Here is a 23,404-nt window from a genome sequence, read left to right on the forward strand (position 1 = left end):
GCGGTTGGTTGATGGTTTCTAATACAAAATACCTCATTATTTCATATATATTAGGTAATAGGTATATGTATATTTTAGTAGGTATATGATGTAGATTTAAGACCCAAAAAGCCGGCTTATAGATTACAATGCAATAAGACAGTAATTCAAAAGGTTAAAGACCAAGAAAGTTTTGAACCAAGATGGCAAGATTGCGTCAAATATATTATTTTACACTTGGACATTTTAAAGAAATAGTAATCATATTAAAATACATTTGCATAAAAGTTGCATATGTCATATGAGAATCAATAATTATATTTCACGAAATTTTAGGATTCTTTAGTGATCACAGAAGAGTACAGGGACAATGAACTCTATCATTAAATGTCCCTTTACATCTATATATGATTATGCCACACAAGTTTTCTGAAAAAAAATTTGATTAAACAAGAAAATATCGATGCATTTTATGAGATCTTTATTAATAAACAATTACACAAGAAATAATATTAAACTAACATTGTTTGAACTCTTATACAGGGCTATACAAGTTTTAAAAAGTATAATTAGATTACAAATTATTTGGCAGATTTATTTACATAAAATATAGAAAAGCAGCATTTTTAAAAGTCAAATTAAAATATTTATAATAAGATTTTTAAAAAGGAGCGTAATAAGATTAGGCATACTTTGTTTCAATGAAAAATTGAAAGATTCAATATGAACAAATATTTTGGTAATAGATGAGATTTACTACCTAGTAGAAAATATGGACAAAAATTTTTAAAAAGAAATAAAAAAATAAGACTTTTTTAAAAAACATTACAGAAATATAATTTTGAAACAATTTAATTGCAGCCTAAAATCTTCTATCAAACTCAAATCTTTTCTGCAATTTTTTTTTACTTCTCTTTGAGAATATCCAAATAATAGCATAACTATTGTTTTTATGCTAATTCTAATTCTTCACCAAGCATCGGTAATACCTCCTCCTAGATTATTAACATCATTTTAATTAGGGTACTTACGTCTGTCCGTTCGTCAGTCAGTAGCGGATGCCTCTTTTCAATAATTATACATAATATAATTACCCTGTCCATTTCAAACTTTGTATGATGATTCCTGTAAGTAAGGTACGATTTAGTAAGCGCAGCAACTCTAATATCACTGATATGAGAGCTTTGCTTTTATCGATGTTGTCATTCTTGTTTCAAGACTCTATACGAACAATCGAATAAAAGAAATATGATATTTGTCTTTGTGTATGTATATCCTATATTTAAGATATTTAAAAAAAACTTCACCGTGTTCGGTATTGGCCATCAATGTTTCATATTTGGATATAAAATATTGATTGCATACATGGATATGTAAATAGAAGATAAATTATAATTATGATGTTAATATTTTCCTTGATGTGGAGAGTCTCTGGCACAGTAAGAGTAGCTCTCAACTGCTGTGGTTGCTGTTGGATGTGTATTTGTTGTTGTTTCTTGGCCATACCTCCACCTAAGTTAATGAATGATTAAATTATTTGCTACACTATATAATGTGTTTGTCTGTAACATTTTTGTTATTTATGGAAGATAAAAAAATGTCCATCAGCTATGATAAACAAGAAATTGAATTTATTAGGCAGATATTTAAGATTGACAGCTGATTTTTTGCTAAAGATTTCCTTAATCCATTCTATGCTTTATATTTTTTTTTTGGGGGGGGGGGATTATTATGTTTCAAAATTTATATATCTTATGTATTTATGATTTAACATAGAATGAATAACAAAAGGTTATAAGTAATACACTGTGTTTCGTAATGATACTCTTCAGTTAAATTTTGATAAATATTTCATTATCTATACTTGAAATCTGTATGCAATTAACATAAGTTGTATGTGTTTACCTCGTCCACCTTTAGCTTGAGTAATCTTGACAGGACCCTGATCTACACCTTCAGGGTGTAGGATACACGACTCTGGGATGGGGGTGAACAGACGGTGAACTTTTTTCCTAAATTCAAAAGTTTAGACATAAAAACCAGCTGTAATTAACAAATGCATTTATTAGAAAAGTACATTTCGAATTTTTAGTTGTTTTGGGGGGCTATCGTAGTAAATAACAACTGAAATAACCTGTTTTTTTTCTCCAATTAATTCAAGTTAAAACAATCAGGTTGCTTACAATAAACCATCTTTATTGAAAGACAAAAAAAAATGTTATTGAACTATTATTTTTGGTTTTATTTGTGCAAGTGCTAAATCAGATCCCAAATTTTGATAAAATTTTAAAAAAATACAGTAACTTTTCTATTTAAAAAATCTGATATTTACCTATGTTGTAGTAATGTGTCTCTTGTTTTAACTTGTGCGCTACAAACCTTAAAGAAAACAAAATAATTAACAAACAAAAGAAACATATTAAAATTGAATATTTAGTTTTGGGTATATAGAAAAAGAACCACCACATTTTTCACGATCTGACTATATAAAAAACGCCCATATCTTACATACACTTACATTGCATTGTTAATAGTTATTTCTTTCATCGTATTATAAACGGCTTTCCGCGGATATTATGATTGTACATTTCTATATTCATAGAAAACTGGATATAATACGATGCTAGACATAGTTTTTTCGTATGGATGAGAACCGGTTTCTATCCACCGGATTCGAATGAATACGAGAAAAAAATTTAAAACATATTTATAATAGACAAATATCTAAAAGAGGTATACTAAGTTTCTAAAATTTTTGTTGATGCTAACCAGTGTTAAATGAAGTTGAAAGTATAAACTTTACCTCGCATGCAAATCCTCTGAATGAGCTATGAGTGGTCAAATGGTTGATTAGAAAACCTTTTCTTGTGAACCTGAAAACAGATTAAAAAACATCAAGACTCAAGTAAGAGTACAAATACTAAATCAAGAAGAAAACATAGTTAGATACAATGTGAGGAAAGGTACATTTTTGGAAGTGCAATTATTCTTTACTCTAATGTATTTTCAACCATATACCAATAAAAAAAAACAAGGATGACAATATCCATTAAAGCTAAGCTAGGAAACGGTAGTATAAACGAATAGTAACTCTTGTAGGGTGTCAGGACTGAATATTGAAACTTAAATGTGTAAGTTTTGACAAAATTGTATGCAAATTTATTGCAAATCTTCTTGAATACAGTATACCTACTGTTTATACTTATATTTTGAGGACTTAATTATATAGATGCTTAGCTTTAATATTTTACATCCTTGTTATAGGAATCATCATAAAAGTTTGAAATCGATTGGACAATTCTAACATGCCTAAATTAATGAAAAAAGCTATCCGTTACGGACGGACTGACCGACCCTAATTATAGAAAAGCTTCGCTTTTAAAAACTACCTGTTACCACAGACATGACAAACATGTGGCTTCTCCGCCTCAGTCAAGTGAATCTTCATGTGATTCTTCAAGGCTTTCTTTACAGGGAACGCTTTTCCACATTTCTAACATGAAAAATAAAAATTGTAAATGACTGTTGTTGTTGTTGTATTGACTTAAGTGTTCTGTGTGAATGGGGATGAGAAACAATCATAAATTAATTTTTTTCAGTTATTAAAAGAAGAACTAAATTTAAAAAGATGTTTTTAAAGAGGGGGGGGGGGGGAAATGTTTCTATAGGCAATTTTTGGATGGTTAGGGTATATCTTTACCCTTCTTAAAAATATTTACTGGACCTGTAAAAGCTTAACTGTAAATGAGTTTTGCGAAATCTTAAGCTACACAAAAAATTTCCTCTCGTTAATTGAGGGGAAAAAATTAAAGCGATTTCTTAATTTATTTATCAAATGATTATGTTATATGGTTTAAATGTAAAATTTTAAGCTACTATGAAAATATAGGTATAAAATTACCTAGTATAAATAAAAAAGGCGGGAAATTGAAACAATAATGGCGCCAACTCACCTCACAGCTCCAGTCCATAGAGCCCATGTGTAGCTTGGTGTGATGGTCTAGATCAGCTGATCGCTTGAAAGTCTTGTTGCAGACCTTGCACTGGTAGGGGCGGATGTCGCTGTGAGCATACATCACGTGACATTTTAACCCGTGGAAGTTCTTCAACACCTGATAAAATAGAGTTTAAGACATTTTAAAACGAGATTTGGATAAAATTCACAAAATTTATTACATGACATTTATACATTATTTACCATACTATTAATATGTCAGATGAGTTTATGGTATCACAATTTGTCATAATCTGACATTGCTATGTTACTTACCGATGCCACAAATATGACAAAATCAGTAATGCCGCAATTTGTCATAATATGACACTGCTTTGTTACTTACCATGCCACAAATATGACGGACAAAATTGCGACAACTTAACATATGGAACTTATATATTGTTTACCACACAAAAAATATGTCAGATGAGTTTCGGATATCACAATTAGTCATAATATTATACTGCTATGTTACTTACCATGCCACAAATATGACAGACAAAGTTGGTGGTTCCACACTTAGTCTGTATGTGATACTGATAGGTTCTAAATACACTGAAGCTTTTGGAACACGCTGTACAACTCCTACAAAAAAGAAACCATTATTAGCTTTTTGATGATTATGATACTTCATTCCAAGATATTTGTCCCGATATTTAAAGAAGGATATGTTTAATGTTCAATGACCGTTTTAAACAAACTGTACAAGATATTAAAGTGATTGTTCCAAACCAGTTTTGATATTGTCATCTTCAATAGAAAGGTAGCTTATTATGGCTGCACTACTTATAAGGACAGGTGGAAAGACATCTACTTCTCTTATAATACAGATGGATAGAAGAAATTACCTTGTAACCGGGAAAGTTTTATTGTTACACTTCATCATATGATAGGCAAAGTAGATGGAATTCTTCTGTTTCTTACAAACAATCCTCTTACACGTGGGACAGCTGTAGGCACCCTCGTCCTGCAGGAAGTAAGAACCATGCTCCGGGTAATTCTGCAGCCCAGGGTGGGTTATTCTAAAATCAAATTTTTTAATGTAAATTTGATGGATGAACTGAATTGATATGCTAAGATTAATGAAGTAAACAATTCTTCAGTTTTATGTTTCCTAAAAAGGAGTATTTTCATTAAGTATATTTAAAAGATTTAGCATGCCTAAAATGTTTTTTAACATTTTTTATAAAATTATAAATCTAATATTTTACTAAGAAATACATTCATACTAAAGTGATACTGAAGAAGTGTACTAACCTAAAGTGTTCTCTTAATTCTTCTTCAGATTTATAAACTGTATAGCAGATATGACAAGGGTAGAGTAGATCATACATTTGTCCAAACATTGCCTCGCACATCCATTTGGATCGAGAACTTCTTATCTGTAAGAAAAAAAAATAAGAGAAAAATAAATTCGATTTAGGTATTCTTTTTGTCCATTTTTAACATGTTGAACTAAACTTAACCGTTTAGCGTTTTTTGCACAAATTTTTCTACAAAATACAATTACTTTATCAACTTTTTATGAAATGGTGGGTTTCAGAACGATTAGGTACAATGTTATAAACAAAGCATCTTTATTTTTACAATTTAATTACTATTTTGTTTTTTTGTTTGTCCTGTCTGATACAGTTAAGGAGTTGAATCCATTTTTATAGAAGCAGAAATATAATCTATGATAACGGTTTTGACCCTCTAACATACGTAATCTACCATTCCACTTTCCCCTCTCTTGGATTCAACTCCCTAACTGTGATATATGAGTCATTTTCTCTTTCATAGGTGTTGTTTTTTTTTATATACAAATAGATATAGAATATATATGGATATTATGACAGGGGAAAAATTGTCAATTTATTTTGCTGACATGGACATCACTTATTTTGGTCTTTTCGATCACCCAGTAGGAGGGGAGGGGATGGGGGAAAAGGGGATGGATGGGCGAGATCGTTATTTTAGCCAGCTACAAATTTCACTTCATTAGAGATTGTGTAAGATTCAAGTAATAATAAATCTATTCATATACAGTATTTGTATTACATCTGGAGCAAGAAAACTTCTACTGACCTTCAAAGATTTGTTGATGATTCCCCAAGGATCAATAAAATCCTCATTTGTATCTTCATCAACGTCTTCTTCGTCGTCTATTGGTATAGCTCCCTAAATAGATAAGATAAGAATTGTAATATATCAAAAAAGTTTCACGGTTGGCATTTTAACATACATAAATGTATATATAAGCTACGTTCTCTACCTCCGTTACTATGTCACGGTTGGACCCTCAGATGTAAAAACTTTATTTTAGTGTTTGGCCAAAATGACTTAGCAATTGTATCTGTAAGTACGTCTAATAACACCCTTTGCTATTTTTAAAATCTGAGAAAATTTTTTTTGCGAGAAAATTGCAAAAGTTCGCAACCTTTTTTAAAACCACTACATAACTCGAGTTTTAAAACTTTTTATATAAAATCATTTTTACAAAAAATATCAATAATTACTTATAATTAAGCCTGAAAGAAAAAAATTCTCATTACACGTGTTAATTTTCATGTTTTAGGTCTTTTTTTGAGGAAACCATAACTTCCACATTTTTGACAATAATATATTTTTTAACAATTCAAAGTAAAATGTAATAAAACTTAAACGATTTTTCTTGAATTATCAGTTGAAAATTTCATCAAACATGTAATTTAAGTGATGAAAATTTAATAAAATCATTTTTGAATGTTTAGAATTACCAATTTTCTACATTTAAAACAAAATGTTAACAAAATTTAAAAACATTCTAACATATAACTTCAAAAATCAATAACATTTTATAAAATGATGTTTCAAAAAATAAATCATTAAAAGGTATTAAAATGCATTTGAAATTACTTAAAATTAAAACGAGAACATCTTTTTACACTGTATTCTGTGTAATAGAGTTTAAATGACATGATTAGTAAATGAAAAATTTCCTAAACTCATTAAGCCTTTTTGTGACTATATTAAAAATAATTCATTTTGTTTTATATTGTTTTTTTATTCAAATATTTGACAAAATTTTCCCTGCGTCAATAAAATAAAGTCAGTTTTTTACTGTTTCCAGGTTTTTCTTTATAATTATAACAATTAAATATAATATAAATCTTCATTATCTTTTATTTGTATCATCATACACATTAAAATGTAAAGTATAAGCTAGAATAGCACTTTTTTCAACGAATATTTTAATGACATTATATCAAAATAATTCCTCTTAAATATCACACAACATATGATTGGAAAGTATAGCCATTTCTTGGAGGTATAATATTTACAAAAATACCATTAATTCTGTTTTTATCAGAAGTTAAAAAAATTGAACAATTCTAAAACAATGGTTGGCTGTCTAGATATTGAGTACACTAAGACTACGGCTCTGTTCTATTGAAATAACGTTGCAAAAAGAGGGGTTCTGAAAGAAAGCTACCTAATTTTTTTTAAAGAACCAACAAGTACTGTCAGTATCTTTTTTCTTGTAATCTAGCAGACAATCAAATCATAACACAATTTTCATGATAAAATATTCAGGTTTCTACTTCACATTTTAAAAAATATACTGATCAATAAAATGTTCAAAATTTTACTTTGTACTAATTGAAAAAATATGTTGTAATTCTTATTTTAAAGTTACATTTTTATCCCTGACAAAATCATAGACGACTTATAAAGGCATCTTATCTAAACTTTTTGAAGAAAAACTTAAAAACGTTAATTAAGTATGAAAACTATTTTCTTTGATTTTTCTGAAGTTATTATCGCATTCTATGGGTTTTTTATTATCATTTACTTATATCGAAAGTGCCAAACATTGTACCCTAACTTATTCATTTAATAAAAAACCAACCGTGATGCAACTATATTTGTAGCCAGCGGCTACGCCCCTAGAGGCCTCTAGGGGCCCTTGAGGAGAGGAGAGTGGAATTCGATAACCCAATTTCTTATTTTAGATTTTAAAAGAAAAAGTTAAAAAATTGGTTTTTTTTTTTTTTTTTTGGGGGGGGGGGTGCCTCCCCTCCTAATTTTTCATTTTAGTTAAAAAAATATTTTTTTTTTTGGTGGGGGGGATTTTTCATTTTTTGGGGGGGGGGCGGGTGTCCCACCCCCCAAGAAAATAGTTATAAACCTTCCCGGGACCTACCCTGTTAAGGAGAACCCGATCGGTTCAGTGGTTAGCGAGATCCTTCGGTACAAACAAACACACAAACACACAGACACACAAATACACAAACATCCTGTTACTTTAGTATAAGGATGGTTATGTTGATATCTATAATACAAAGTAGAACGATGTCTGTTTGTAGCGAAGGATCTCGCTAACCGCTGAACCGATCACGTTCTCCTTTACAGGGTAGCTTCTATTACGTCCCGGGAAGGTTTATAACTATTTTCTTGGGGGGTGGGACACCCCAAACCCCCCAAAAAAATGAAAAATACCCGCCCCCCAAAATTTTTCTTTTTAAAACTAAAATTAAAATAGTGAGGTCGACTACCCCCCCCAAAAAAAAAAAATTTCCACCCCCCCCCCCAAAAAAATTATTTTTTAAAAATTTTTCTTTTAAATCTATAATACGAAAAATTGGTTTGATTAAACCTCTTGGGGCAAAGCCCCATGAGGCAAGGGGCGAAGCCGCTAGTTACTTATATTTTCCTGTAATTTATATTCCCTATATTTTAGAGCTAGCTCTTTACATCACCTCTTCTCAACTCTTTTTTTTGCTATCTTATCTAGACCCTTTAATTCTTTAACACAAAGGCTCTAGCTTCTTATAAAAGCGGGAAGTTTGTAAATATTTTACTCAACACACTAAATCATTACAATTTTCATGAGAAATACGCATTTTATAAGGCATACAATACGCACTAATTTTCGTTTTATTTAACGTAATTTTGTAATTTTTTTTGCTGGTTATTTCATTTTACATATACTTTTATCATTTTATCAAAAAAAAATTTATCTTTTTTCATCATTTTTTGGAGAAATTAATGCTTAAACTAAGGGTATCTTTAAACGCAAAATTGACGCACTTAGAATAAAAAATGCGTATTGAGTACAAAGGGGGGATAATTTCAAGTCATGCATGTTCCAAAGATATCTTTTTTTCCATAAAATTTTAATGTTTAGTCCACCGGAGATTACCCTGAAAATCATATATCAATTTAGGAAGATAATTTTTGTAGAATAGTTACTGAATTTACAACTTTGTGTACACTAAAAGTATAGTTAAGATCAAAGGCGTGCAAAAGGTTGGTGTAGGGGTTGTTTACACCACCCTTGTAAAATTAAGGGGGATGGATACACCTCCCTAGGTGTCCACCCATGTCCACCCTCTTGACAAGAGCCTACACCCTCAGATACACCCCTCTATAAATTCCAAGGGGGTGTAAAAGAAATAAATTTACACCCCTTAAAATAAAGAGTGGGAGAGGGGGAGGTGTTTAAGGCGGGTGTATAAAATTAAGCCACTGATTAAGATAATTCTATGCTATCTATTTTTAGATAAATTAATCATTAATTTCCAGACTTAACTAAAAAAAATCTTGCAATATTCTGTACAACTGTACTGTACAAATTTTAATCAGTAAATAAAAGTGATTGACACAAGAAGGAGCTCTCATACATATGTAATTAAACCACAGTTAATACCTCTAAAGATCTTGATTGATATATATTTATAACTTTTAATATTGTTTACAATAGTGATTAAAGTTAATGTTGGGGAGGGAGATATTTCCCAATCCTCTTTTTAAAGTTTGTAAAAATGTATTACTTATGTAATGAAGTTTTGGTGACATACTTAAATAAACTATCCTTGATTTTGGTTAAAGGGAGCTGTTAAAAGTTGTAAGTGTCAAAAAATTTAGGTGGTTATAAATTAATGGAATATAACCTGATATTATTATCATTTATGTACAAAAAGATTATAGATACAGTATTACACTTTTTTTCATAAGTAAATTGAATAATTTTTTTTATTTTTTATTGCAACACAAGGTTATTTGTTTATCTCCTGGTACAAGATTTAACATTATTATTAGTTAAATCTAATTTTCTATTGAAACAAGCATTCAACCATTTTTACAGTATTATCGATTTTAATATGAATTATTAAATATGTATTATTAACCCTTAACAGTCGGGCCCCTTGCCGCACCTTAATCGGTTGGTGATGGGGTGGGCGTTCAACGCTCCCCCCCTATTATCTCAGTTCCTATTAGACCTAGAGGGCTAAATCTTTTTTGTGCAAGTCCCCTGTTTGATAATAAATTTCCGACCTTTTATAAGTCAAAGTCAATTTTTGCTTAGTTCACCTTTTTATTTAACAACCTTTTTTACTTAAAAATTTTAAACGGCTGTAATTTTCTTATTTTTGAAGCTAGAAGAACAATTTTTTTACAGAAAATGTTTATCTTTAAGTAAATTTTATATTAGAAATATCAAATATAAATTTCAGCGGCCGCAGCAGGCGGTCAGCAGGGAAAACGGCTGCGGATCTCTATCAAATTTAGATATGTTATGTTGACATATAAGAAAAGCTTACGTTTAAAAGGGGGACGTAACTGAAGCTTTTTTGATGCTGGGGGGGGGGGGGGTTCTCCGGAACCACTTGATGAACCATGCAAATTTTTTGGACTTAAGCTTTTAGGGGTATGAACATCTTATGGTTTCAAAGTCAACCCCCTACCCCCATCCCCTAGCCCCCTGGGGCTCAAAACCCCCCTAAAAATGAACATAACCTTAATTTTCTCAGAAACCATTTGACCAATAGGGATGATTTCTTAAACTTAAGCTTTTATGGTTATAAACTAACTTCTAGTTTAGAAGTCACCCCCCTGCCGCCTACTCCTAGCCCTCCGGGGCTCAAAAAAACCCTAAAAATGAACCTAACCTTAATTTTCTCAGAAACCATTTGACCAATAGAGATGAATTCTTAAACTTAAGCCTTTATGGTTATAAACTAGCTTTTGGTATAGAAGTCACCCCCCTGCTGCTAACCCCTAGTCCTCCAGGGATCAAAAAAACCCTAAAAATGAACCTAACCTTTATTTTCAAGGGGGTGACTTATAATCTAGGAGTTAGTTTATAATCATAAAAGCTTAAGTTTAAGAAATCATCCCTATTAGTCAAATGGTTTCTGAGAAAATTAAGGTTAGGTTCATTTTTAGGATTTTTTGGAGCCCCGGAGGGCTAGGGGTTGGCGGCAGGGGGGCGACTTAAAATCTAAAAGTTAGTTTATAACCATAAAAGCTTAAGTTTAAGAAATCATCCCTATTGGTCAAATGGTTTCTGAGAAAAATAAAGGTAGGTTCATTTTTAGGGTTTTTGGAGCCCTGGAGGGCTAGGGGTTGGCGGCAGGGGGTGACTTATAATCTAGGAGTTAGTTTATAATCATAAAAGCTTAAGTTTAAGAAATCATCCCTATTGGTCAAATGGTGTCTGAGAAAAATAAGGTTAGGTTCATTTATAGGATTTTTTTAAGCCCCGGAGGGCTAGGGGTTGGTTGCAGGGGGGTGACTTCATAACTAGAAGTTTGTTTACAAGCATAAAAGCTTAAGTTTAAAAAATCATCCCTATTGGTCAAATGGTTTCTGAGAAAATTAAGGTTAGGTTCATTTTTAGGTGGGTTTTGAGCCCCGGGGGGCTTGGGGGTGGGGGTAGGGGGGTTGACTTTGAAACCATAATATGTTCATACCCCTAAAAGCTTAAGTCCAAAAAATTTGAACGGTTCATCAAGTGGTTCCGGAGAAAAAACCCCGCCCCCCCAGCATCAAAAAAGCTTCAGTTATGTCCCCCTTTTATGTCTCTAAGTCAAAAATTGCAGCCAGAGAAGCCTTTTAAAGATTTCTGGAGACCTGGAGGATCAGGATCTGCAGGTTCATATCTGGAACCTGAAATTGACTTGAACACATTTTATATGAGGATGTACTACTATAGAATATTTTAGTATTTTGGTAAAATAAAATGCATTGTTTTAGTCAAAAAATATTTTTGCTCTTTAACTGGATGACCCTGCCAGGTTTGCTGTCATTCTGTACTCGCCAAGATGGAGATATTCAAAAAATTCTAACTGCAAAATATCCTTAACCTTAAATATCTCAAGGGGACTTGCACAAAATTTTTTAGCTTACTAGCTCTAATAGGAACTGAGATAATAGGGGGGGGGGACGCCCCCCCCCCCCCAACTGATTAAGGTGCGGTAAGGGGCCCGACCGTAAGGGGTTAAGTAAGTGAATCAGTCTGTTAGACCAATGGTAAAAACTCAGCAGATAGACGAGACAGACAGACAGGCAAGAAGAATGATCAAATTACAGTTTGACCATAATAGACAATTCATTAAATAAAATCCAATAGAGAACCTGTGAATGATCAGACAGATGGAGGGATAGACAGACAGACGGACAGACAGACAGTTTTTGAGGCATTAACAAATTAGAATTATGCTAGATGATTCATTGAAATCCGAAAAAGAGGCAGTTAGACAGATAGACTGACAAGTGGAGTGACAGACAGACAAAAAAATAGACAGACAGAGGGACAGACAGACAAAGGGGTATTGCCTAAAAACAGTTTGGCTGCTATATGAATCATTAAAACCCACCATAAAAAGAAATTTACATTAGTTTCATTATTTCGATACTCAACGCCCCCCCCCTCCCCAACTCAAAGGGGTTTATTATTTCTTAAAACCAATAAGTGACTTCTCAGCATAATAAAATTGAATATACTTTTTATTTCATCAATTTATCTTAAATAGAACGAAAGTTATAATCATTTTATTGTCTACAAGAAAAATGCTTTGAGTAAAAATCAACCTAATTGTCAGTAAAAACGTCATATTTATGCATATTTACACAGTAAATAAATTTTAAAATTGTATTCTATTGTAATGAATAACTTAAGGGGGTTGTATGAATTATCAAAAACCTAAAAAAAACCTAATTTGGTTAAATTAGTCCACGTAAAGATTGATTTAGTACAGTACGTATGAATAAGTTGTCAATTTCCTGCCAGAGTCCTTGTGTTAAGCCTATATATGATCATTATGAGTACAGTTACAATGTAAATATATCACTTCATATAATCCAAGATCTAAGATTATATCATTAGTTGTTTAATGTGGCATTGATTCATAAAATTTGATTTCTTTGTTTGAAAATCATCAAGCTTATTGCTTGTTTTACTTCCTTAAGAAGATTGTGTCAAAAATAGATATGGAATATGTGGACTGTGGATATTGAGACAGGGAGATTTTCGTCGTCAATTTAAGTTTCTAATATAGTCCACAGATAATGGTCAATACGTTCCTCCGTGGTCAGCGTACAGGATGGAGTAAAGCATAAGAGGTGGGGGGTTATCAATAGATTAGCCAGCTTGGTGAAACATTTTATCGGGGTATCAAAGAATCTCTAACAAAATCCACGTATTCTATTGTGCCATAAAAATATTTGTACCTGTTCACTGACATTACATCTCATGAGATGGTAGATGAAGTAGACAACACATTTGCTTGTCTTGAACACCTTGCAGTTCATACAGCTGTAAACCTTTGTCTCATAGTCATAACAAGTACCATGCTCGTTTTTACCTACAAAAAGAGGTTTTAATTTAAATTATTACAATATAAGCTTTATACAGTTGATTTTTTATCAATACGTCTATTTAAAAGATTTTATAAATTGTTAGTATTATTGTAACTTACAATTTGTAAGTCTAGCTACTCTAGAACTAACTTAGAAGGAATATTCTGTGTTTTCAGAGTTAGCAAATTGTTTTCCTAACAAGTTTTTGTAATAGTTTTACTCAAATTAAACTTAACTATATTGGTATAAATATTCCATTTTTGCTTTTCTACTTTGTAACTGTTCAAGCTACGCTATAACAATGGCCGGTCCTAATGAACGAGTAAGTTAAACAAAATTGCCCTGTTTTCACCAAATAATTTACACTAGAAAATTTTCAACATCAAGCCTTACCTTCGTGATCAGCATTGATATGATCTACCAGAGCCTGTTCACAATCAAAAGGTTGGTAACATTTTCTACAGCCCCAAATATCATCCACTACTTTACCCAACATAAACCTTAAATTAAAAAATGCATAAAAGTTTCAATTTTTCAAATATCATTAAAGTCAAGTGATCCATTATAAGCCTTTTACATATTTGCCAATAAAGATGAAATAAACATTAGTTTTATTGTTTTTACCTTGGTATATGCCGCGCTTTTATAAATGGCCTACATGCCAGGTATCTAAAGGGATAAGATAATGGTCGATAAAATTAATGTACATCCCCAATAATGATACACAAAATTATCCCTTCTTCAGATTCAAATTAGTAGCTGAAACGTTTGAACACTCGATTTAATGTATCATCCATTCAAAATTCATTTAAGTCCTCAAAGTTGTTAGGTTAACGAAAATGAGAAAACTTTGTGGACTAGTGTAAATAGCAGCCAATTGTTCCCTCTCTCTCTGCCTACCTGCACATATCCTTGAGTTTAGGTTTATCCAGAACATAGACGACATCCTTGTCCCTGGAATTCTTCTTACTCTCTTTTTCTATGCTTCTTGAGCGTGCAGCTTTCTCTTCTACATCATTTACTCGTAGTAACTCATTTGCCTAAAATTAACATAGATGTAACATTATTGGGTTTTTCACACGAATTACCCTGTTAAACACTGACAACCCATACCCTCTTAGAAGTAAATTAATAATAAGGGAAGAACGGGGGGGGGGGCGATTTCATTTGTTTGTTTATTACTTTAGGTCAGTTTATTCTATTCTCGCAGAGTTATGGCGCCGCAGGTATAAGCCATGCAGTGTTAATGGCCCCATTAGGCATTAGGCATAGTAAGATAAAAACACCTTCTACTATTACAGTTAGTTATTTTCAGCACAATCTCGCTAACCATGAATTTGGTTTTTATAAATTGTCTTTATATCTTTGCTTATGCTTATGTAGGCTTAGAAAATTCATAAAAAAAACACAGTTTTAATATTTTTACATTTGATCAAAATTAGTGTTGTTCAACAAGACTTTAACAACGTATTTGATAATATGGAAATAACATTTTCCTAAAGCTTTCCTAATCTAATTACAACTTATTCAAATTGAAAAGGCCAGTAATGTGAATGTTATGTGGATCATTAGTCGTGGTAAATCTGGAATGGGAGGATATAAAAGATTACAGGACTTAAATGGTTAGAATAAAATGTTATACTAAATGGGTCTAAACAAAATAATACTTGCCTTGATATCATCAACTCCACAGAATTTATAATGTTTGACAAACCAGACTAGATGTTTCAGCTCCAGAGTTTCTTCACATTTGTCGCATTTAAATTTGTGCCTTCCTAATATCATACTGTTCTGGCCTGGGATACCCTGATAAACACAAAAACATTTTATTCTAAATTTTATCTTGCACTTTGAGTTTGAAGTTTAAAAGAGCATCTTTTTTCACCTAATTCTGTAATTGTGTGTGATTTTAAGGCTTTAAAATAGGAGTAGAATGCCAATATTCACTTCAAAGGTTCATCCTTATTGAAAAGAGACACGAGATTTCTTAAAATTAAGGATACCTGAGGTGGATTCTTAAAAAAAATTTGCCCCACTAATCACTTAGTGGGGCAAAATTGTTTTCGTGAAAAATCCACCAAAATCACATTCAAAATCTACAAAAGTTAAACAAAATCATAGAAGGGTTATTAACTAAGATTTTATTTAATTTTTGTAGATTTTTTTGTGATTTTAGAGGATTTTCACGAAAACAATTTTGCCCCACTAAGCGATTAGTGGGGCAAATTTTTTTTTAAAAATTGTTTTAAAAACCAGAAAAATTCGTCAAATGCTTAGATTATGTCATACTGACAATAATTAACATACTCTAAAAAAATTGCATTTATGGAATCCAATATAGGACTAAATAGTTTTAGCTACAACATTTCGAAGTTCATTTATAAAACAACTAAGAGATATGACATTAAATTCGGGTTATAGGGATAAATATACAAAATTGCCGTTTAAGAGTCATTGCAAGAAGTAGGAGAAAATGAAAATAGTGTGAGTTTGTAAAGGCTTAAAAATTCGACAACATTATCTAACAAACTGTTCTATCCAACGCTAAACTACCTTTACATCCGCACCGTGTTCCTCTATTTTGTGTTCCTTCATCAAATCTCTCTCCTGAAAATTTAATCATTTATAGTATGATCCTGATATTCAGGAGGGATTCAGGTATACGATTTTGACGCTATATTTTATTTCCTTCTCTCCCAATAATAATAAACAAAATTACTCGCTCTGTATATAAATATAACTGAGAAAAAAATTGAAAGATTTTGTTAATGTAAATTGGTCTGTTTAAAAAAATTAAATTGAAATGTATAATTGATAGAGCCAAAAATATGAAGCCAGTATAAAAATTTGGGTTGAAATGGATTCAAGTTAGTTATCAAGGGAGAGAGAAACTACAGATATCCACTCCAAAACAAAAGCTAATACATACACTGAAAGTCTTATCATTCGATTTAAAATTACAGCTTTACCTAAGATACAAACATTGTTGCCAATCCATTTAAAAAAGTAACCGCTGAACCATATGGTTATCTTTCACAGTTAAGCTTCTTAAAGGTCCGGGAAAGGTTTTTACTATAGGTACAGGTAGGTACCTTTACCCTCAAAAGATAGGTCGTCCCTACAACCATTATAAAAATTTAAATTTACTTATATTGACAGTTGAGGGTCGAATTCCCCTTCCCTCTCCCCCCCCCCCCTTCTCTGAAGCCGCTAGTATATTAAATATTACCTGGAAGCACATGAAACAAACAGGACAGACAGTGATGGTCTTCACAGCTTCCGCCTCCCTCTCATCATCAAACAGATCAAATGGCAGACGGCGAGACAGAACTCCCTTATCCTTCGTAGAAACGCCATAACTTACTTTTGTCTCCTAAAAAATAGATAATATATAAAATAAATGTTTGATTTCATCTTGAAACATCAAAAAAATATTTACGCAATTAGGACAAAAAGGGTGTTGACTGGCGAGATTACTTAAAAAGGAGTATTCACGAACTAGAGCAAGTGATTCTAAGCACCTTCCAGCAGCAGTGATTCTAAATGTTTTTTTTTGTGAATATACTAGGCCGGGTTACCTATGTTTAATATTGTTATATTAATTTTAAAAAAAATAAGTTTTACCAAATTTTTTATTAAAAAAAAAACATTGAAATTTTAAGCATTTTTTTGCTTTATATCATCAAATGTTTTGTTGAGTTCAAACTGCTGTATCACAAAACACTATGTTCCAGAGAGTGACAAAAAATCGTTTTTTACATTTTGGAAAATACACTTTTAAACAATTGTTTAGTAATATACACAAGTTTTTGGAAATAAAGCCGAAAGAATTAGGTCTTTACTATGAAAAATAAGAAATTTCTGTTTAATTATACCAGAGGTATGGAATTAAGTTCCTTTTCATCATTGTAAACAACTATTTTTAAGGTCAACTAAACTACATTTCAAAACAGTGTTAACCCTTTATTTTTAAAGCTATTTTTAAGTATTATATATTTTTGGAATCAGTATGTAATAATTTATACGTTTAGCCTTTAAAAGAAGTCAAATCTCCATTTTTTGTTGTAATTGTAGATGGTTTTCTTAGCATACCCAATTTCTGTAAAATAGACAATTTTCTTCTAATGAAAATTTTACGTTTGGTTTCAGATCTCTTAAGCGCAAAAGAGCGCAAGCAAACCCTCTTACATGGTGATATTAGATGTATGTATAATATCAGAGAACTTTACCCTGTGTATGCGAATGTATGCGAAGTTTGTTTTTTCGAGCCTTTTAGATACTAGGGTCTACTAAAAAATAACAATTTTTTAAGATATAAAAGTAATTTATTTTCTACTTATTTTAAATACATGTTTATTTAAACTAAAAGTAAAGAAAAGTTTTAAATAAAGATTATCCCTAAATATCTAGGCTCTTATCTGAAAAATTTTACCTTTTTATTTGGGGGGGGGGGGGGGGAATGCCCAACTTATATCCACATCTGAACACATTAAAGCTAGAAGTCTAAAAAATTGTGTGTGGCTTTCTAGTTCAAATATATATTCTTATTTAATTTGTAGCATTATTTACTCCCTTCACCCTTTATTAAGAAACCTTTTGCCAAAGGTGCTTTCATACTTATTAAAATAAGACAAGTAGAATTTGTATTGTTTAAGATAGAAAATGCCTCCTTTCAGGTAAATTGAAACTAAAATGTAAGTCTTACATATCAGAGATTTATAGGGATTAGACAATGGCCGAGAAATTAATGTACATTCCCAATGCTAATACACAAAATGCACCTTATATAAATTACAATTAGTAATTGAAACGTTTGGACACTCAACTAATAAACCAACCAATCAAAATTCAATAAAAGTCCCACAAGTTGTTATGCCTACAAATAAGAAAACGCTATTTGATGACTTTGGGGACAATTATAATAAACAGCCCATTGTCCCCTCCCTCCCTACATAAACACACAGAAAATAAATAAGAAATAGGCTTATCTGTATGTAAACTTTAGATTATAAATCTCAAAATATAAATTTTGGCGGCGGCGGGCGGCAGGAAAACGGCGGCAGATTTTCTTATAATTTTAGTAGGTCATATATACTTGTTAGAAACGCCTATGTTTAAAATTTGAAGTCTATAGGTCAAAAATTGCGGTTTGAAGAGCTATTTAAAGATTTCTGGGGAATCAGGACCTGCAGGATCATACCTGGACCCTGAAATTGACTTGAACACTTAAATTTCATATAGGTATGTACTAGTATAGGATATTTTAGTATTTGGTAACTTAAAATGCTTAGTTTAAGGCAAACAAAATATTTTTGCTCTTTACCTGTATGACCCTTCCAGGTTTGCTGGCATCCTGTGCCAGCCAGGCTGGAGATATTCAAAATTTCGCTATTATAATGAAAGATATATGGATAATTATTGCTATTTAAATAAAATTTCATCAAAATTTTAGAATATACACTCTCTATGATTTTTTGTCATTTTTTGGCTTTTCTGGAACACGGTGCAAAAGTAAACTTCTTCAATAAAAATGTTAATTTAGAAAATGGGATGTTAACTTGTAATATTGAATTCAGTTTTATTGGTGTGTTTTTGTAATTTACAGCATTAGATTATGTTTTGACGTGTTATTTTATTTTAACCTTTGAACTCAACAAAACATTTGATGATATTTCATCAAAAATGCCTAACATTTTAAAGTTTTATTCATAGAAAACCATGGTGAAACCTAATTTTTTTAGTTAGTATAACTTTATAAAACATAAGCATAGTATATTCACAAAAAAAAATATTTAGTATCAGTGCTGGAAGGAACTTTTTAAAAGTCCTCATTTATTACGCACATTCGACCAAGACTCAAAATGGACGCATAAAGTTAAGTAAAATTGTAAAATTAAAAGAAGAAAATGAACTAGATGGTTAAAAACTGGATAAAACTGATTTTTTTCAGCAAGCTGTGTTAAACTTAACCCTGAAATCTCAGATGAAGAAAGCCTTACCAAACCTATAAGAATAATGTCACTATTCAGCAATTTTGAAGTCACCCTACTATTTGTAAGAACACGATACTTACCCTAGTGTCAGTTTTATCCGCCCAGCTGCTATTTTTACTTCTTTTTATTCTGCCGCCAAATTCATCTTCTTCTTCATCTGAGTATATCAAGTCTAGGTCTCGTTTTATTCCTTGCTTCTTAGTTGAACCTAGAGAGAAATTTAATCATGGATATAATTATACAGCTGTCTTTTTTTATCTAAATATAAAAATATGTTTCTATTTCTAGTCTAATGCATTTGTTTTTGAGTTAAACAATGATAAAGATTTCTCCATTCTAGGGAAGCTTCGCATAGGTCCTGTGATGGATTTAAGCTATTTTATTTTTAAATCTAAGTCTTTGAATATTTTTAGGCTCTTTTCTACCCTACCTCCTTTAGATTACAAAGACGCAGCCGCCAGTCTAACTATTGTATGTATACCTCTAGGCCGACCAACTGAACGAACTCCAGCCTCTGTCTTAATCTTCCTGCCAGTTCTTGTGACACTGCCGCCAAGAATATTAAAATAGTTGTTCAATTCATCATCTTCATTTTCCTATCATCATTCATATATGCATTAATTCTGTCACTTTTTAAAAAGAATGGACAATAATCTCAGGGATCTAAAGAGATAAGACAATGGCCGATAAATTGATGTCCATCCCCATTAATGATTTACAAATCTGTAGATTACAATTATTAGTTGAAACGTTTAAACACTTTACCTACTTAATGTCACAACCTATCAAAATTAAATAAAAGTTCCCAAATTTGTTGAGACAACGAATAAGAATAGTTATTTCTTCCATCGTTCATCTACGAATATAATAATGTACAATCATAAGATTAAAACCAGTTTTTTTAGCCCCGAGGTGCTTATCAAAGTATCTTGTTTACTTTTAATCAAAAACAATATTTATTCATTCTTAAATAAATCTAAATGCATAATTGCCTCGAGTTCAATTTTGATGGCTTTATTAGTTGCTGGTTTATATTCCGGATCTGAGTCTTGATCATCATAATCATCAACATACGCTTCCACTGTGTCAAGCAACTCTACTTGGTCAGAGTTATCTACAATAATATTACAATCTTCAAAATTGAATGTTTTGTAAGCATTTTTTCAAAGCGAAGCTTTTCTATAATTAGGGTCGGTCCGTCCGTACGTCCGTCACGGATAGCTTTTTTCGTTAATTTAGACATGTTAGAATTGTCCTATCGATTTCAAATTTTGCATGGTGATTCCTTTAGTACATAGGTACGATTTAGAAAGCGTAGCAACTCTATAATCATTACCAAAATGTCCGTACGTCCATTTTAAACATGTTGATTTTTTTACTTTTTTAAATAGCTTTTTTCGTTAATTTAGGCATGTTAGAATTGTCCTATCGATTTCAAATTTTGCATGGTGATTCCTGTAATAGTTAGGTACGAGTTTGAAAGCGTAGCAACTCTATAATCATTACCAGAATGTCCGTACGTCCATTTTAAACATGTTGATTTTTTTTACACTTTTAACAACAAATTTGTATGTGACCTAATTATCCGATTGGTCTGATTTTTGGTATACTGATTCCTGGGACAACAAAGTACAATAATAAGCGAAGCAACTCTATAATCAAGTCCTAAAAATGTAAGTATGTCCATAATCATTATCCTCTGTCAAGCAGTTTTTCAACAAATTTACTTACAATTTTGCGTTGACTCTTATACATTCGCATTCTGATTATTCAGTTCTGACATTATACAAGTGTTAATGTTCGTTTGTCCTACCGTTTCAGAGCTTCGCTTTTATGGATGTTGTCATCCTTGTTTTTATTGTAAGACAGAAAAGAAATAGAAAATGCCCGCTTAAGAAAGAAAAGTCATTTTATTAAAGACATATAAATTAGGGTTGGGACGGATATCCGGTCTGGCCGGTTATCCGACCGGATATCCGGTCATTTTCAATATCAGGCCGGATACCGGATATTAAAACTATCCGGTTACATGATATCCGGCTGATTTTTGACGCCGGTTATTCGATTATCCGGCCGGATATCCGGTAATTTGCCGGATATCGAACGTTTGCAGATATCCGGCCGGAACCGGATATCCGGCATTAGAAATCAGCCGGATATCCGTTATCCGGTATCCGGCCAAAAAAGTATCCGGCCCAACCCTAATATAAATATGGCATAAAGGACTTTTTTTATTTGGTAAAACATGTTGTGACCCTTGTCTGCAAACGGTGTTTATGATTGAGACACTCATAATATTTTATTTATTTGACATCGTGATTCCTTATTTTATGAGGCTATCAGTGAATTTTAACCCTGTGTTGTTTTCAAGTGTTTTTTTGTGCCAAAAATCTTTCTTCCTTCATATTAAAAATTTCTTAAATGTCGGTAAAAGAAAATGCTCCACACGGCAAAATCCAAACTTACCAAAAATAAGTCCTTGATCTTCGAGCTGTGCGGGGGTAAGAAGTGTAGAATTTGGGAACCCTGTTGACAGAGCGCTGGGATGATACGTTGACCGCGGATTATTCCCGCCATGACCTCTGGCACCCCTGGCCAGTTTGATGGGAGTAAAAACCGGTTTCATATCCATGTCGTCCTCGTATGCTATGCTGATGTTTGATTTTAGTTCTTGTGCGGAAAGCTGGCTCCTGGGAATAGCGGTCATGTCTTTACCACAGAAACCTAAATAAAGCACTTTATAAATAGACCTATGTGATGTCAAATAGTCAAAACTAAAAAATTATAGAAATCGAATGTCCTTAGTTAGTAAGCATTAGTGTTGGTATGTGTAAACAATTTTAGGTTAAAATTTCCCCACAGCCCTCTTTCCTTATTTATCCCATTCTTACCCACTTCCCTTCAGCTACATATAAAACATGTTTTACGCCAACTCTACGCCAACCAAATATCTAATTTTCGGCAATATAAAATGCAATTCATTGGCTGAATCACAGCCCCTGGTGTTAGTTTGGTAAGCTTCGTACTCGTAGGCTTGTATAATAACCTATAGGTGGCATTACATGCGCTTGTGGAATAAGTCTGTAAAGTTAGCCAAAATAAGAAAAGTTAAAAAATGCCTTATAACCAAAGTCCTAACATGAAATGTAGATCCATTGTCTTATCTCTATTTCCCTGGGTAAGAGAAATACTAGGGGGGGGGGGGGGGGGGAAGTGACACTTTTTGAAACCAAAACTAAAAGTCAACAAAGGAACTCAACTAAAAAAAGAGTTACAGGTCTGAGATTTTGCATGGCAGTTGCTTTATAGGGGTAAAATATGGAACTGTGAAGAAACGGCGGCGCAACCGTCGAAATCCGCCGAATTTTGTTTTGCCTTTTCATGGCGATTTTCGGCGGTTGCGACGCCGTTTCTTCACAGTTCCATATTGTACCCCTATAAAGCAACTGCCATGCAAAATGTCAGACCTGTAACTCTTTTTTTAGTTGAGTTCCTTTGACTTTTAGTTTTGGTTTCAAAAAGTGTCACTTTCGCCCCCCCCCCTTCTTACCTATTAGTTTGAAAGCATTATTGATATCTTGCAAGGACCTCCAGGTTACACTAGCCTCACCAGTATAGATCAAGCATAGCATAGTTGTAACCATATCACTGGTTAGGTCAGGAGTATAGATAGTTGCTTCACTTGAGTCTTCAGGTAGTATTATCTAGATACATAGATAGATAGATATATAATATATTACAAGCATAGCATAGGTGTAACCATATCACTGGTTAGGTCAGGAGTATAGATAGTTGCTTCACTTGAGTCTTCAGGTAGTATTATCTAGAT

At 32.2% G+C, this 23,404-nt stretch overlaps 1 protein-coding gene across 1 annotated transcript; it reads right to left on the bottom strand.

The window, feature by feature from the left end:
- Positions 1–443: 443 nt before the first annotated feature.
- LOC145317766 (uncharacterized) lies at positions 444–23,301 on the bottom strand. Its single transcript, XM_080159021.1, has 22 exons — positions 23,126–23,301; positions 22,042–22,299; positions 20,568–20,689; positions 20,057–20,171; positions 19,656–19,783; positions 16,812–16,955; positions 16,136–16,189; positions 15,254–15,388; positions 14,483–14,622; positions 13,976–14,082; positions 13,454–13,587; positions 6,044–6,136; positions 5,234–5,358; positions 4,825–4,998; positions 4,456–4,561; positions 3,933–4,091; positions 3,369–3,472; positions 2,783–2,852; positions 2,312–2,358; positions 1,885–1,991; positions 1,392–1,491; positions 444–972 (listed from the first exon to the last, which is right to left on the bottom strand). The coding sequence occupies exons 1-22, from the start codon at positions 23,217–23,219 to the stop codon at positions 930–932; spliced, it is 2,559 nt and encodes an 852-aa protein (XP_080015147.1). The 5' UTR covers positions 23,220–23,301; the 3' UTR covers positions 444–929.
- Positions 23,302–23,404: the final 103 nt, after the last annotated feature.

The sequence above is a fragment of the Acartia tonsa genome, chromosome 1, assembly GCF_053477335.1.
Source record: "Acartia tonsa isolate MP-2025a chromosome 1, ASM5347733v1, whole genome shotgun sequence".
In the NCBI taxonomy this organism is placed as follows: Eukaryota; Metazoa; Arthropoda; class Copepoda; order Calanoida; family Acartiidae; genus Acartia; species Acartia tonsa.